We start from the raw sequence: 14,850 nt of genomic DNA on the forward strand, positions 1-14,850 counted from the left end.
GGAGACGGATTTTCCTTAAAAAGGTTTGATTTTAATAAAACCCTTGTTAACGGGATTATGTTAAATGACAACTCTGCCCCTTCAATTCATTATTTTGAGAAATTTATTATTGATACTAATCCTAGTGAAATTCTAATGTGATATTATTATGGTGTAAAACAATTGGAATGATTTATTATACACTTTTGGAACCATTTCTCATAATTATTTTTATATTTATGTATAATATAATGAATATTACCAAACAACATAAATAGCAATTATTATTAAAAAACAAAGCGTGAAATGGGTATTATTGAATGTAGAGCCGTCCTTTGTACAAAAAGCCATAAGTCATTGGGAACAACATTTAAGAAAGAGTAGGTCTCATTTGAGACCGTCTCACGGATCTCAATCTGTGAGACGGGTCAACCCTACCCATATTCACCATAAAAAGTAATACTTTTAGTATAAAAAGTAATACTTTTTCATGAGTGACCCAAATAAGAGATCCGTCTCACAATTACGATCCGTGAGACCGTCTCACACAAGTTTTTGCCTTTAAGAAATCGCACCAAACTCATCCTTACCATGTTAGATCATACACACATATATACGCACGTTGCATAAATTTTGCTTAGCTAATATTATATACCGAATTTAACTTCCCAAAAATTTTGAGTTCTTTAATCAAATTTTAATAAATTAAAATTAATAATATAAATATTTATTATAATAATAAATAAATGAATATAATCTAACAAAAAAGTGGATATATAAATTGTCTACACATTAATCTACTTAATGTTTAAAAGAGTTCAAATGAAATAAAAAAAAATGCTTCTAAATAATAATGTTAAAATAAGTTTGGCATGTGTTAAGAAATTAACTTAGATAAGTATTAAATCCGAGGCTCTGAACAAACAAGTGTCGTGATATAAATGACTCACTCATTCCACTTTGCCTATAAAATACATCAGCAAACACATTTTGTCATATCAAAGTCTAAAAATGGGTGAGTTCGGAGAGAAAATATGGGGAAGAAAATAGTAGGAAAAAAGAATAAAATAAGAGAAAATAGGAAAAGATATCAAATCAACATAAAAAAATTCCGAAATTTTTACAGAACACCCCTATTCTACCCAAAAACTAAATAGTATAGGAAGTGTATCAAAATCATTAACCAGAATTTCTCAAAAAATCAAGATTCACGAAGAATATTCATGAGGAAATTCCAAAAACATATGATTAATATAACTATATATATTACTCATTCTTTTTGAATGATTTTTTACTTCGGTTTTAAAATAAAAGTTATCAAAATATTTTTAAGTTTACCATAATGTCAGCTGATTATCCTTACAGATATCGTAAATATAATTTTTGGTCATAAAAAACGAACTTGACCATCATTCTAGTTTTTGCAAAATCTGATTTTGATTCATTCCAAAAGCGTTCGACATGAAAATTTTAGAAGATTTTGGAATTTTAGAAAATTTTGGAATTTACAATAGTAATTTAATATGAAATGACATGTATCATTAGTAAGCCTAATTTATTCCCTCACTAAATCTCTAAAAACTCATTTTCTTTCTATTTATTGTAAATTTCAGCTATAATATTTCAGAACTCTAAATACGATGAAAATTAGTAAAACGAAAATGTTGACTTAGCAAGACCGTAATTCTACCGTTGAATTCATATTTTGTTATCTTTTGTAAAATAAAATATTGTACATGCTTTTACTGCTATAAATATAAGTTAATGGTTGATTATGATTCGGAGGTCCAAGTCGAATTTGCAAAACTTAAGTATTCTTTCAGTACATAATTTATATTCCAAATTGTGTTACACTTTCTCAAACAAGCGAGTCTAATGGTGCAAGAATTTGTCATAAATGGACTATATGGTTCAATGCATGATTGATAAATTATACCTGTTCATATTTTAAGTTATGTTAAATAAATGAAACTTATGCACTAAAAAGTACTTCTAACAACAAAGTTTTGTAAAGATTACGAACCGAACCAAACCAAACATATTCAGCATTGAATATAGCCATGTGTAAAGAAATAACAGTCAAACTTCCCCGGTAACTTCTCCTTAAAAAAGGATGAAGTTTTGTCGGAATCGGATGAGTTTATTTATTTATTTGATCGGGGATGAATTTATTTTTGGCACATATTTACCAACAATTCTCGCCACTATATTAAATCTGGCCGAGTCAAAATTGACACGTTGAAAAAAGAGCGAGTCTCATACGAAACCGTCTCACGGGTCATAATTCGTGAGACGGGTCAACCCTACCCATATTCACAATAAAAAATAATACTCTTAGCATAAAAAGTAATACTTTTTCATGGGTGATCCAAATAAGAGATCCGTCTCACAAATACAACCCGTGAAATCGTCTCACACAAGTTTTTGCCTTGAAAAAATTTCACCCAACTTGAAATTAAATGTCTCAATTTGAAATTAACAAATTTAAACTCCATACTAAACTTAAAATGGAACAAACACAACCATACAATCAAGACTTCTAAAAGGGAAAAAAAAAATCAACAAACAAAACGTCAAGCAAAGCTCGTGGACCTCAAGCTGACTAACTATTAAATATCACGACACCTTTTTTACTGAGAAATTTCCAAGTAATCACAAAGAAAATTTCTCGATCGTGGCACGCAACTTACACGAGATGCAAACTCGCTAAAAACTGGCATTATAAACAGGGCTTTTTCTTCCCATGACAAACAATTCGATACGCAGACTTTTGTTTGTGAAATTAATTAATGGCCCGAACGACAACTATACACACACAAACTGTCTCTGGTTGGGCAGCTCATGACTCCTCAGGCAAGATCACTCCTCACACCTTCCACCGCAGGTATATTGTCTCTTACTTGATTAGTATAGCTTAATTCATGACCAAGATTTTAATTGATCAGGATATTAATTTAAGGTATTAATCTTTCATTTGTTAGAGAAAACGGGATTAATGATGTTACCATCAAGATTCTCTACTGCGGGATATGTCACACCGACATTCATTATGTCAAAAACGAGTGGGGCGTAACCAAGTATCCCATTGTTCCCGGGTAAATTTTGAACACAAGTTCATTCAGAATCCTCGTATCTTTCGACAAATTTAATGCGATGTATGTTAAGTTCAACACTTGATCATATAATATACCTTTTTTCTGGTTTGATTAGGCATGAAATAGTTGGGATTATAACGAAGGTGGGCAGCAATGTGAACAATTTCCAGGCCGGGGACAGGGCTGGAGTGGGTTGCATGGCGGCTACTTGCTTGAACTGTGAGTTCTTCTGCATAAGTGGGCATGAAAATTACTGCGATCAGGTTCAGTTCACATATAACGGGGTGTTCTGGGATGGGAGCATCACTTATGGGGGTTACTCCGACTTTTTGGTCGCAGATCACCGGTAAACTGTTACAGATTACAAGTCATTTTTTCTGTCAAGAAGCAGTTCGTTCCTCGACATTCCATTAAAAATTTAACATCGTTTGAATAGTTGACACTCATGTATATGAGATTTTTCATGTCGAAGGTTTGTAGTACGTGTGCCCAAAAATTTGCCAATGGCTGCAACAGCACCCCTCTTGTGTGCAGGAATCACGGTGTATTGTCCTCTGAAAGACAACAACTTGGTGGACTCGCCAGGCAAAAGAATAGGCGTGGTTGGTCTTGGAGGGCTAGGCCATGTTGCGGCCAAATTCGCGAAGGCATTTGGTCATCATCTAACTATAATCAGCACATCTCCCTTTAAGGAGAAAGAAGCCAAAGACCGATTTGGTGCTGATGATTTCATCTTGAGCACAAGTACAACTCAAATGCAGGTTAATTTCTTCTTCCACATGACTCCACTGAATCAGCTATTGATTGAAAAAAGATCATAATCTTCTTCTTCTTCTTCATTATAATTGATGGGTTGCAAGGAACATGAAGTCAGTTTGAAAATCTACATTTTTCATTATAATTGATGGGTTCCTAGTTACATCCTGGAGACAATTATTGAAGTAGTTACTTATTTTTTTGCAGTCGAAGAAAAGGAGCCTAGATTTTATTTTGGATACAGTATCAGCCAAACATCCCCTGGGACCAATTTTGGAGCTGTTGAAAGTGAATGGGACGCTGGTGATTGTTGGTGCGCCGGATAAGCCTATGGATTTACCATCATTCCCCTTGATTTTTGGTGAGCCTTACTAAAACTTAATGCAACCGATACGAGAAATCTAACACATGAAATCCGACTCTATAGATAAAATTTTGTTTGTAATTTACTTAAAATATCACATTTCCCACTTTCTTAATTGGACGAACTCTCCTTGATCCTCAATCAAAATTCTCGTTTTTTTAAATGCATGTTCGTACTAATTACACTTCCACTCAATTGCATCACTTTAATGACGCTCTGATTAAGCTAGTTAGCACAAACTTATTGTTCCTAAAAATGATAGGGAAGAGAGTGGTGAAGGGAAGCATGATAGGGAGCATGAAAGAAACACAAGAGATGATGGATGTGTGTGGGAAACACAACATAACATGTGAGATTGAGGTTGTCCGAACGGATCAGATCGACGAAGCCCTAAATCGCCTGGCAAACAACGATGTTAAGTACCGCTTTGTCATCGATATCGCACACCAATCTTCAAAACTTTAGTCGTTTTTATTTCTGTTCCAAGAACGTAAGCACGTGTTTCGTACGTAATAGCTAGCTTTTTAAAAATCCAAGTTGTTCTTATACATTAATATATCAGGTTAGATTTTGATCTTGAGGCGAGTTTCTCAAAATTTTGAAGTGCGTTTTTGGGTTTTATATGTTGTCTAGATATAATGCTATTATACAGCGAGATCATGAAGTCGACATATTTGAAATTCGAAAAAATTTACGGAAACACAAATGTACAAAATCCAATAATGAGGTGGGGAAAACTTCAACGAAAGTGAAACAACCGCAACCATTTTGATTGTGTAGGGAATATAAAGTTGTATTCTCTTTAAAAGAGTGTTCTAAAATGTGCCGTTTAGAACGGTCGCCTACCACCAAGATTTTAGATTTGTCTAGGCGATCGCTTGATGTAATATATATACTTATTTTTATCTTTTTATAATTTTTTAAAACATATTCTTGACATATTTTTTAATAAATTTGTATAGATAAAAACGAGTATATACTATTGATTTTGAGTTTGAATCCGATATAGATGAATTATCAGAAAAATATGAAGATTAACAAGAAAAATTATACATTTTGATAAATAAAAAAAACTGCTTAAACGGTCACCTAAATCCCTAAGGGCATCTCCAACCCTATTCTCCATTTTTTCATTCTCTATACTCCAAAATGGAGTATTGCATTCTCTATTTAAAAAATCTTCTCCAACCCATATTCTCTAAATTTTATAAATTCTTTATTTTTTATATTTTTTATTCCAAATTATTTAATATAAAAATAGTAATTATGTAATATGATATTAAACAAATTAAATTAAATGTGACTCATTTTTTTAAAACATAATTCATTTATTTTGACATCGAATTTCAAGCCGCATACAACATTAAAACACATACATAGATCGATATAATTATAAACTACACATGATTTAAAGACTAATGTTCTGAATTAGAGTATTCCTCCCACAAATGGTCAATAAGAGCATCTCGGAGTGCATAGTGAGCCGATTTGTCTTTGATTTGACAATGACGTGCAAGAAACTCTTGGAATCGGACATGTTCATCAAAATAATTCAATTACAATAAATAAATAAATAATAAAAAATGAGAAAACTTGAAATAAATTAAATAATACCAAAAAATCATTAAAATTTAGTAAAAGTATTGAAATAAACATTTAAATATATGAAATTAATAAAAAAAAAATTAAAGGGTGTATTTGCAATTTTGGAGAATGGCATTTTCGTAAATAATGCCATTCTCCAAAATATATGGAGATGGAGTTGAGATTCTCCATTTTTGGAGAATCACTATTCATCACTTCAAAATGGAGTAGGTATATGGAGAATGGTTGGAGCAAGATTGATACTCCATTTTGAAGATTTTCTCCAAAATGGAGAATGGTTGGAGTTGCTCTAAGTGCTAGACGATGGGTTTGGCCGTCCGCTTTTAAAACATTGGTTTAAAATTATGAAGAGTAAGACATTATAAGGCCAGCATATCCAACCCTAGAGGGGTTAATTTCCTAATAAATTTAAGTGTTTTTTTTTAAAATAACACTTAAACAACCGCTTATTTTACCTTACTATTAAATCAATTGAATTAAAAAAAAATAATAAGTAGCGTCAAGAAATTTCGACCTCACGCATGAGAAACTTACTTCAATATAAAAACTACGTGTTTTGTAGTTACCAAAAAAGGGGTCAAAGAAACATAAATGCTTTACACATTTGTGTGATAATTTGGAACGTCGTCAACAAAGTCAATTTAATCGTACTAGTTTTAGGTAACAATTTAATGTATATTTGATGATAATAAAATAACGAAGTAAATTTCTATCCAGTTTGGTCTGATTTGCCATGCACTCGAAGGCGCTCTAACTCATGAACATTGAAGATTGAATAATTGTCAATCTAGCTTTCTATATCTTCTAAGAATTCGATAGTTTTATTTATTATATATGTTGCTAAATTTAGCACGGCAAATGAGTTTCGAATTAGTAAAAGATGACTCATAGGATTATTTAGAAAAATTTAATGTAAAATCTCACTGCTGGTTAATTTTTTAATCGATTAAACCAATCACTAAGTTATTTTATATTGTTCATATAATCATTATATATATCTATTTACGCATCACATTTATTTCTTTTCAAATTTTGTATCTACCATTATCTCGGAATTATTTTCAAACATTAATTTATCTCAAAATTTTCAAGGTGAATTGCAATAGAAGCCCAATAAAATTCCAATCCAATGTCATCTTTAATTTCATATTTTTCAAGGTTATTTCTTTTTAATTATTATTGTAATCAAAATGGATCGAAATATTTAATGTATTAATAATAATAATAATAATAATAATAATAATAATAATAATAATAATAATAATAATAATAATAATAATAATAAATGATAGCCTAATTAATTCCCGATCGTATAAATTTTAGACTAGATCTCGTGAGTACACACGATCCGAATCTGATTGTTCATTAAGTGAATTTTGTAAAGAAGATTGAATTAAAATCACACGACACGCGGCAATATGACATTAAAAAACGTGAACAAACGTAAACTCCGAAAGTTAGGAAAACTTACGCCCTTTAATTTCCTTGTTATCTATACTGTTTGTAAAGAATTTTCCTAATTCCAAATTGTCCTTCATTTTTTTATATTTTATTTATTGAATTGTTACTGGTTTATGAATTTATTTAGTATAATATAGCTTGCCTGAATTTTCACATTTATAATTATACAAAAGATAATATTACTAAATTTCATGTTATATTTAATTTAATTTGTAGAATACTATATCCCTTTATCTTTGACAATATATATATATATATATATATATATATATATATATATATATATATATATATATATATATATATATATATATATATCTCATTAATGACCTCCATTTCATGCATGCAGCTAAGTGGGTTAATTGTATTTTTGCCAAAGGTCAACTACACGTAGAGAACTTTTACGTACAAGGAAAGCTACAGCGTAAGACTCAATCATTCTGCGGCGCCAGATGTTATATATAAGCTGCCTATTATTTTCTTGCTTTGGCATAATAAATCTCTTTCAAGTTACTTCAAAAGTTTTATCTTTTCAATTGCTGATTAGGATGAAAAAGATCACGATACGGTCTAAGCTCCGAAAATTGTCGATCCAGAAGAGATCAGGTGAGTACTGGAAATAGCATGAATATATTCGATGCCCATATCAATGTAACATGCATGAAAGCATCCCTTTAATTTGGATCTAATTTCGTGCACTCAAATCTCAGGCATGTGTTACCTAAAAGATCGGAAAATGAAACCCTTCTTGGATTTTGGTATATAGCACTTAGATTTTTGCTCAAAATATTAATTTTTTGCAATATAATTAATGGTGTTTTGTCAACTGGATGCAGGTAGATATGGAGAAGATATGAAAAGCTTAGTGGACACGTCAAATAACGTGAATGAAGAATACAAGGAAGCCTTTAGGACCAATTCTTACATAGAAATAAGCAGTAAAATTCGAGGCCGACTCGAAAAATCATTCTCGTCGTCCTCGTCTTCAGCGCATACACAACTTATCCAGCTCTCTGAATATCTGTTAGAGCCGGAAGCCCTAATCCCCGTACTTGAGAGCTCCACCCTCCATCCATCGCTCATCAATTACTTTCAAATCAGCCAAGAAGCGTGCCAAGTCTGTGAATTGCTCCTCCAAAATGTTCACCAAGTACGTGCCCATTATCGTGCAATACAACACATTATAAAGTTTATTAAACGAGTACCAAACAACAAAAGTTGGACCGAAGATCAATATCTAATGGTTTATGGAAATCTTGCCTCGTTTGCCTCACGCAAGAACCCCCTTTCAACCATGAATCCGAAGAAATTCCAAGAATTACATGGCACCAATGTGCTTTTACTTCAGGAAATAACATCACAATTCCTAAAGACGAAAAGAAGATTGAGATTCAAAATATGCATAAAAAAGGTTGTCGCAGCCAGAGGTTGTAGCACATTAGGGCTAATTCTGAATTCTTTCTGCCTGTGCTTGACAAAGAAAATGAACCGAGACAAGCAAAATTTCAGCAAAACTTGCCCCGAGAAGCTAAGAGCACAACTCGATACAGTGGGGAGAGGGATTTATATACTGATTAATGATTTCGACACACTGAATCAACTTGTTCAAAGGCTACACGATGAGATGGAGCACATGAAACTCGCCGCGAGTTTTTGTGTCACAAGGAAATGGAAGAATGTGATGTTAAAAGTTCTACAGGAATTTCAAATCCAAGAATCTTGGTTTGTGGAACAGCTGGAGGATCTGGAGAAGCAGATATACTTGTGTTTTCTCAACATAAATCGGACAAGAAGGCTAGTGGTTCAAGAATTGGTTAAATATTGATACAGGTCATAGTTGAAGCCACTTAAGCTGGGGCTATATATTTTAGAAAAAATAAATAACTAGGATACTACGTTTCAAATTTTTTGTAAAAGAACAGTCAGTATGACTCGAGATTTACCCCAAAGAATGTATCTTTGTTTTCACCTGATTAGAAGCATAAATTCCTAGTGCGCCAATTGTTAAGAGTCAACATTCGGTTCTCATTTTTTTGTATTCTTTGATGCTCAGCAAAGAAGCCTTAGTCTTGAGCCAATCTTCGGGTTTAGGCATGATAATTGCAATGTATCCTTCTCTGTCTGCCTGCTACAAAATTCCAAAAATAAAATAAAATTTTAACTGTCAACCATGGCGACATTACAAACAAGTCTATTCAACAGAAGATACTTCAAGAGTTTCAAAATTTACATTTATTGATAAAATTCTTAAATTGTTATTCCACTGTCCGTCTTTGGCAAATAAATCCAGAGGAAAATAGTTGAAGGGTGAAAATATCTTGAATAATATTTAATCAGGTATCTAATTCTTCTTACTCATCAGAAAATTTCAAGTTAAAGAAGCATTAATCTAGAAAAATCTCAATCACTTCCAGTCTCTCAAGAGTTCACAAGCACGTCCCGTATCCACTCTCACAGAAATGTGAGAATCCACAATTGTAAATCTTTAGAAAAAGGCAAGATTTTCTAAAAAGATGATAAAATTGCTAAACCCATAAAGTATCAATCAAAAAACTTGACATGTAATAAACAAGAGCACGGGTATGGCAAGACAGCATGAATATTAGATAAGAGCAACCCATAGAAGATAGTTAAACCTACCGAGGAATTAAGCAACTCGGGTTTCTTGATTAACCTTTCATTGACTTCCAATAGAGTTCCTTTCACAAAGCACCTGCAGAAGAATGATATCTTTCTTAAAGTTAAAAGAAACAAGGGCATACATTTGAAAAGAAAGGATGAAGAGAATTTCAACCTCACTATGTAAGAAGCATCTCGAGTGCACACTTTACACAGTGCCGTATTATATTGGTTTCAAAACGTTGAGCATTCTACAGGAAACAATCAACAAAAGCATCTGTCAAATAATATGGCACACAATTGATGAATCATGTAATATAAAAATATCAACTGCAACAATAATCTTGCACATTTATTACCTAAAACTAAGCAGTATGCCAACATTGTGCGATTGACCAATGATGCAAAACCCTTGAAAATTGACCACGACTTGAATTAAGAAATTAGTAACCAACACGAAATAAATAGACAAACCAGCTAGCGCTGTTAGTTGATTGACATTAGACTTCTTGAACCGGTAATATTTTTTGTTCAGTTTTTATCTCAAAATGCCAATCGAAAACAGTAGTACCATATACCAATTACAGCAAATTTATTTCCGCAGTCACTTCATAGTTTTGATAATACGTGCATTTGACATAAATTCATTCATAGGACTCTATTTATACCTGGCCTCTAACCTTGAATGCCCCCAAATGAAAACACATTAAGATATCAAAAAATGGTAACAATTTTCCACAAGATATCTTTAAAGTTATTAAGATATATAAGAAACCAAGCTAAAAAAGTTCAACTTTTTCCGTTTTCCAGACACTTTAATTTCACTTCTATCAGACTTCCCCACATTAAAGTTTACAGAAACTATTCCCCGCCCATCATTGAACGCTACATGAGTTGAAACTTGAAACCAAGCCAATCACGCACAACCTGTCAATCAGAAAAGATTAAAACTTAATAACTTCACTAAAATATATAATGTCGCTCAGAAAAAAATAAAATTTTATTTGCCATTCTCTCATTGTTTAACAAGCTGCAAATTCAATTTGGCTAAAAAAACAAATAAAGTGGTGGTAAAGTCAAATAAAATAAAAACGCAAAGGTCTCGTATGAAACAGATCATACCCGTTGGCGTGACAAGGTTTCATTAAATCTGGGAATCAAAAGAAAATTATCGATATTTTCATACCTAGCAGGGATACTATATAATCGAGACCTTTAACTCACCTGGAGCAAAATAAATTGTAAAATTGACCTCCACTGCAGCAGGAGGCACCGTGGGTAATTCCTCAACATTAACAAGCAAAAGCTTTCTCAATTCATCATCTTCTTCTCGAGAGAGCAGTTCATTTTCAAGTTTGAATTTCTGGGCATTGAAACCCAAGGATTGGCTTATAGTCAACAAGATGAATTTCAAGATTTTGTTGCGAAATATTAATAGGATTTAGCTCCGTCATCGAAGTTCAGTTTCTGCAGGTTTAATTTTTTCTCCTGTTCTTAATTAATTAATTTATAAAAAAAAAATTAAGTAGCAGGAAGTAAGGTGAAGAAATTGCCTTGTGCTTAATGAAGAAAATGGGGACAAAAAGATGCTGGATTTGCCCATATGCCCACATGCTGGATTCGTTGAAATCTTTCAATTATCATTTCTACTAAATTTCTAAACCTTACTTTTAAGTTTAAACGATGTTAAACTACAATTTTTTTTATTTATAAAATAACCCAAAACTTTGGATGTACAAGTTCAAAATTCAAAATAACTGAGTTAAAGATACTTAAGTGGTATAAATATATGTTAAAATAATTTTTTTGTTCAAATTTAATTTTATCGGACAATTTTTTAGTTTATTTTAATTTTGTTCTATATTTTAACATATGTTTTTATGTTGTAAAAGAATATTAGTAAAATGGCAGTAGTTAAATTAAAAGGATAAAAAACAAACAATTCCGTAGACTAATAAAATCTTCCTCTTGATGATAATAATTCATTGTAATTACAGGTTAAACAAAAACAATCCAAAAGCCCCTATTTTGCATATGTATATTTCAGTGATACTAAATAAATTCAAATTTAGTGCCACCACGTTCCCTGGTGGACTAATTTTCGGGCCCAAATTCCGCTTAATTTTGCGGGCTGCTTTCGCAAGCACGCCGCAGCCTATAAACCATTCCATTTAGAGCCCGCTCTTGATCTAGAACTGGATTGGGCTGGAGAATGTCTGGCCGAAAGCCCAGTTAGATGGAACAACATCCAAGAAAGTTTTGGTAGTCCCATCAGTCGAAGTGACAATGAATGACAAAGATTGCCCGTTGAGAAATGAATTGGACTGCCAATTTACACCCCAATTTCTGGACATAGCCACCCAGCCCGTTCTCGAGCCCTTGATTTGAACAGACCGAACGGATCCAGCATTGCCCACATTGCTAATCAGGACTAGTTCAAAGTAGTCCCTTCCATTGATTGTGAATCTAACACCACCATGTTTCTTGCAAGGAACCCTATGCATCATGTGTAACAGTATCATAAGTGATTTTTGCTTAATTTCTGTGTGAAGAAATGGTGTGTTACTTCATGGATAGTTCTAAAAAAAGGAGGAAAAGACGAACCTTTGGTAGAGTACAGGTACGATACCACCCCGGTATATGCCGATCTTCTCCCAGGCAGGCTGAGCCATGTCGAAATGTGGGCGGGGAGGGTTGCACCACCCTCCGTTGTTACTCGGAAGATCAAAATTTGGTGGGCAAAAGTTAGTCGCTGTGATTGTGATGGACACCCCCGGCCTGCACCACTGAGGGTCATTTTTATAATCACAGATGATTTTGTAACACTGCCCGCATGATGCCCCATCGTTGAACAATGCAGTGCTCAATGCTGCAGTCCTAGTCCCGTATCCAGCTGAATACAAGTTCCCATATCCACAAGCACCCCCTATGTATGATTACAAGGAACCTTCAAAAATTATATACTAACCAATTGGGTTTTTATATTTGAATTTGAAAATAAACTTACCCATTGTCCCGGAAGCATCGCTGCCGCCGTAGAAGGTGGCATGAGCCTGGCTCCATCCAGAAGCTGCGAAAGAACTGGCACTAGTGATCAAACTGCTCAACTCAAGAGTGAAAGTTAATGCAAAAACAACATTAGTGATCGACATTTCTCTGGTTTGAAACAGTAAGTTCAAGAACAATTATGAAGAAGAAGAAGAAGATAATTGGTAGATAGATTTGTCACAATGATCAGTACACAAGATTTTATGGTTCTTATATAGGTGCCACGATTTCTGGTATTGGAACCACTCACATGTGACGGGACCTGCAAGTAGCCCCCAAAAAATAAAATAAAACCCACAATTTTTTTTACAAATTGAATCATCTGACAATTCTGAATCTCATTCAATCATTCCATGTTCTCTGCCCGATTACTCACGAGCCACGAGCCCACATGGATTTCCAAACTTACATTGGATCATAAAAAGCCTCAATTCCATCACAAGATAATATCCAGCTACATCTCACGTCCGTGTCTGTTAAGCACGGGAGAGTCCTTGGAAAATATAGCTACTCTTAAGTATCATGATCAATCGTTGGATCTTGAATGGCACATATGAATTAAAATTGATAAATTAGCTCAAAAATGCGATGTGAAAACGTGTGGTGGACAAAAAAATGAACCCAACGTGACCTCTCATGTGCCTTATCGACCAAAATCTGGCGCAGCCCATTATTGTATCATGTGTAAAGCACATGCCTTTGGCATACATTGTAAGATGTCATTTGCCATGTGATGATACCGGCATCCAATTAAATGCACTGAAAGATTTTTATATTACTATCCCGAAAAGCTGTGTTATGAATCACCGCCAAAGATGGCATAGGCCGGGGAAAGAAATTAACAAGGATGTAAATCATTGGAGTACTAATTAAAGATGAGTATTATCTATCTCGTAAGAGGAGGATATTCCAATTATTCAACCTTGATCAGAGGTCTCGTATATTTTACTCTTAGTTAAGTAACATATATATGTTTCAAACCTTTACGTTTATCATTCACTCTTAGATGCACACTATCAGGACCTTGTTCTAAGGTTAGGATCTCATTTTTCCTTTTTCGAAACCAAGTTAATGGAAAGTTTAATTTACAGCTAACTTTAGTTTTATTATGAACATCGAAAATATTAATATTTCGGAGTTCAAATACAAACCAGTTCGAATTCACCACATTAGTACCCTATGATGTCTTACATGGAGTTTAGACCCGGTTATGTGGTTCATATGAACAAAGTGACTTTTGTCTGAAATTGTAATTCACTTTGGCTCGTACATGATCAATTGAACGGATTCTAATTGAGTATGTGGAAAAATGAATTACATTGAATATTGGTGGGAGCCATCTTTTACCCAACGACAATTACTTCAAGATCGTGAGCAGTCACTACATTTTACTTAACAAGATATATTCGTAATGATATGTTAATAATATATATGTCATATCATATTGAGTTACTTAACTGAAATATTACCGTTTGACTTGTTTAAATACATAAGCTCAGTTTATTCCTCCACTAGGTCTTTAAAGACTTGACCTCTATATTTTTTTTTATTTTCAAATACAAGATCACTCGACTTCGAATAGGAAAAAAATGGCGAAAAATGGAAATATAATCCTAGAAAGACCGTGACATTAATGGCTTTTGTAAGGATCAAAGATTGTACATATTTAGGTTACTGTAAGTAATATATAATGATGATATTAAAGTCAGGGCTCACATGCATATATTTTTCCATAATTGATACTACTAATTCAATTTTTCTGTTGAACCGAACAAATTTTTCAATATATTTTTTATTCATTAATTGGTACGGACAAACATTTGTTTTATTCCATTGTTATGAGACTGTTTCATGAGTCAATTTTATAAAATGATATTCAATCCAACAAGACATATGAAAAAAAATATTATTTTTTAATGTTAA

The 14,850-nt window shown here is 33.1% G+C and overlaps 3 protein-coding genes and 1 long non-coding RNA gene across 9 annotated transcripts; 2 read left to right on the forward strand and 2 right to left on the reverse strand.

Moving 5' to 3' along the window:
- Nucleotides 1–2,731: 2,731 nt before the first annotated feature.
- LOC140817575 (probable cinnamyl alcohol dehydrogenase 6) lies at nt 2,732–4,774 on the forward strand. 2 transcript variants are annotated; one of them, XM_073177329.1, is made up of 6 exons: nt 2,732–2,863; nt 2,961–3,074; nt 3,190–3,420; nt 3,547–3,835; nt 4,038–4,191; nt 4,457–4,774. In XM_073177329.1, exons 1-6 carry the CDS (start codon nt 2,769–2,771, stop codon nt 4,657–4,659), a joined length of 1,086 nt encoding a protein of 361 aa, XP_073033430.1. In that variant the 5' UTR covers nt 2,732–2,768; the 3' UTR covers nt 4,660–4,774. The 2 variants fall into 2 exon arrangements, with proteins under 2 accessions (XP_073033430.1, XP_073033433.1); XM_073177332.1 differs by lacking the exon at nt 2,961–3,074 and having other exon boundaries at nt 2,747–2,863.
- Nucleotides 4,775–7,782: 3,008 nt separating this feature from the next.
- On the forward strand, nt 7,783–9,192 carry LOC140817576 (UPF0496 protein At1g20180-like). Its single transcript, XM_073177333.1, has 2 exons — nt 7,783–7,866; nt 8,097–9,192. Exons 1-2 carry the CDS (start codon nt 7,809–7,811, stop codon nt 9,083–9,085), a joined length of 1,047 nt encoding a protein of 348 aa, XP_073033434.1. The 5' UTR covers nt 7,783–7,808; the 3' UTR covers nt 9,086–9,192.
- Nucleotides 8,424–11,457, reverse strand: LOC140817577 (uncharacterized). 5 transcript variants are annotated; one of them, XR_012114810.1, is made up of 7 exons: nt 11,104–11,457; nt 11,002–11,029; nt 10,239–10,806; nt 10,055–10,130; nt 9,897–9,973; nt 9,230–9,385; nt 8,424–8,626 (listed from the first exon to the last, which is right to left on the reverse strand). It is a non-coding gene; the product is annotated as an uncharacterized lncRNA (long non-coding RNA). The 5 variants fall into 5 exon arrangements; XR_012114811.1 differs by lacking the exon at nt 11,002–11,029 and having other exon boundaries at nt 9,901–9,973; nt 11,104–11,455; XR_012114812.1 differs by lacking the exon at nt 10,239–10,806 and having other exon boundaries at nt 11,104–11,437.
- A 350-nt stretch (nt 11,458–11,807) lies between these two features.
- On the reverse strand, nt 11,808–13,130 carry LOC140816784 (expansin-A11-like). The gene is made up of 3 exons (XM_073176227.1): nt 12,887–13,130; nt 12,484–12,805; nt 11,808–12,375 (listed from the first exon to the last, which is right to left on the reverse strand). Exons 1-3 carry the CDS (start codon nt 13,029–13,031, stop codon nt 12,069–12,071), a joined length of 774 nt encoding a protein of 257 aa, XP_073032328.1. The 5' UTR covers nt 13,032–13,130; the 3' UTR covers nt 11,808–12,068.
- Between the last annotated feature and the right edge of the window lie 1,720 nt (nt 13,131–14,850).

The sequence above is a fragment of the Primulina eburnea genome, chromosome 16 (genome assembly GCF_022965805.1).
Source record: "Primulina eburnea isolate SZY01 chromosome 16, ASM2296580v1, whole genome shotgun sequence".
NCBI classification, from domain to species: Eukaryota; Viridiplantae; Streptophyta; class Magnoliopsida; order Lamiales; family Gesneriaceae; genus Primulina; species Primulina eburnea.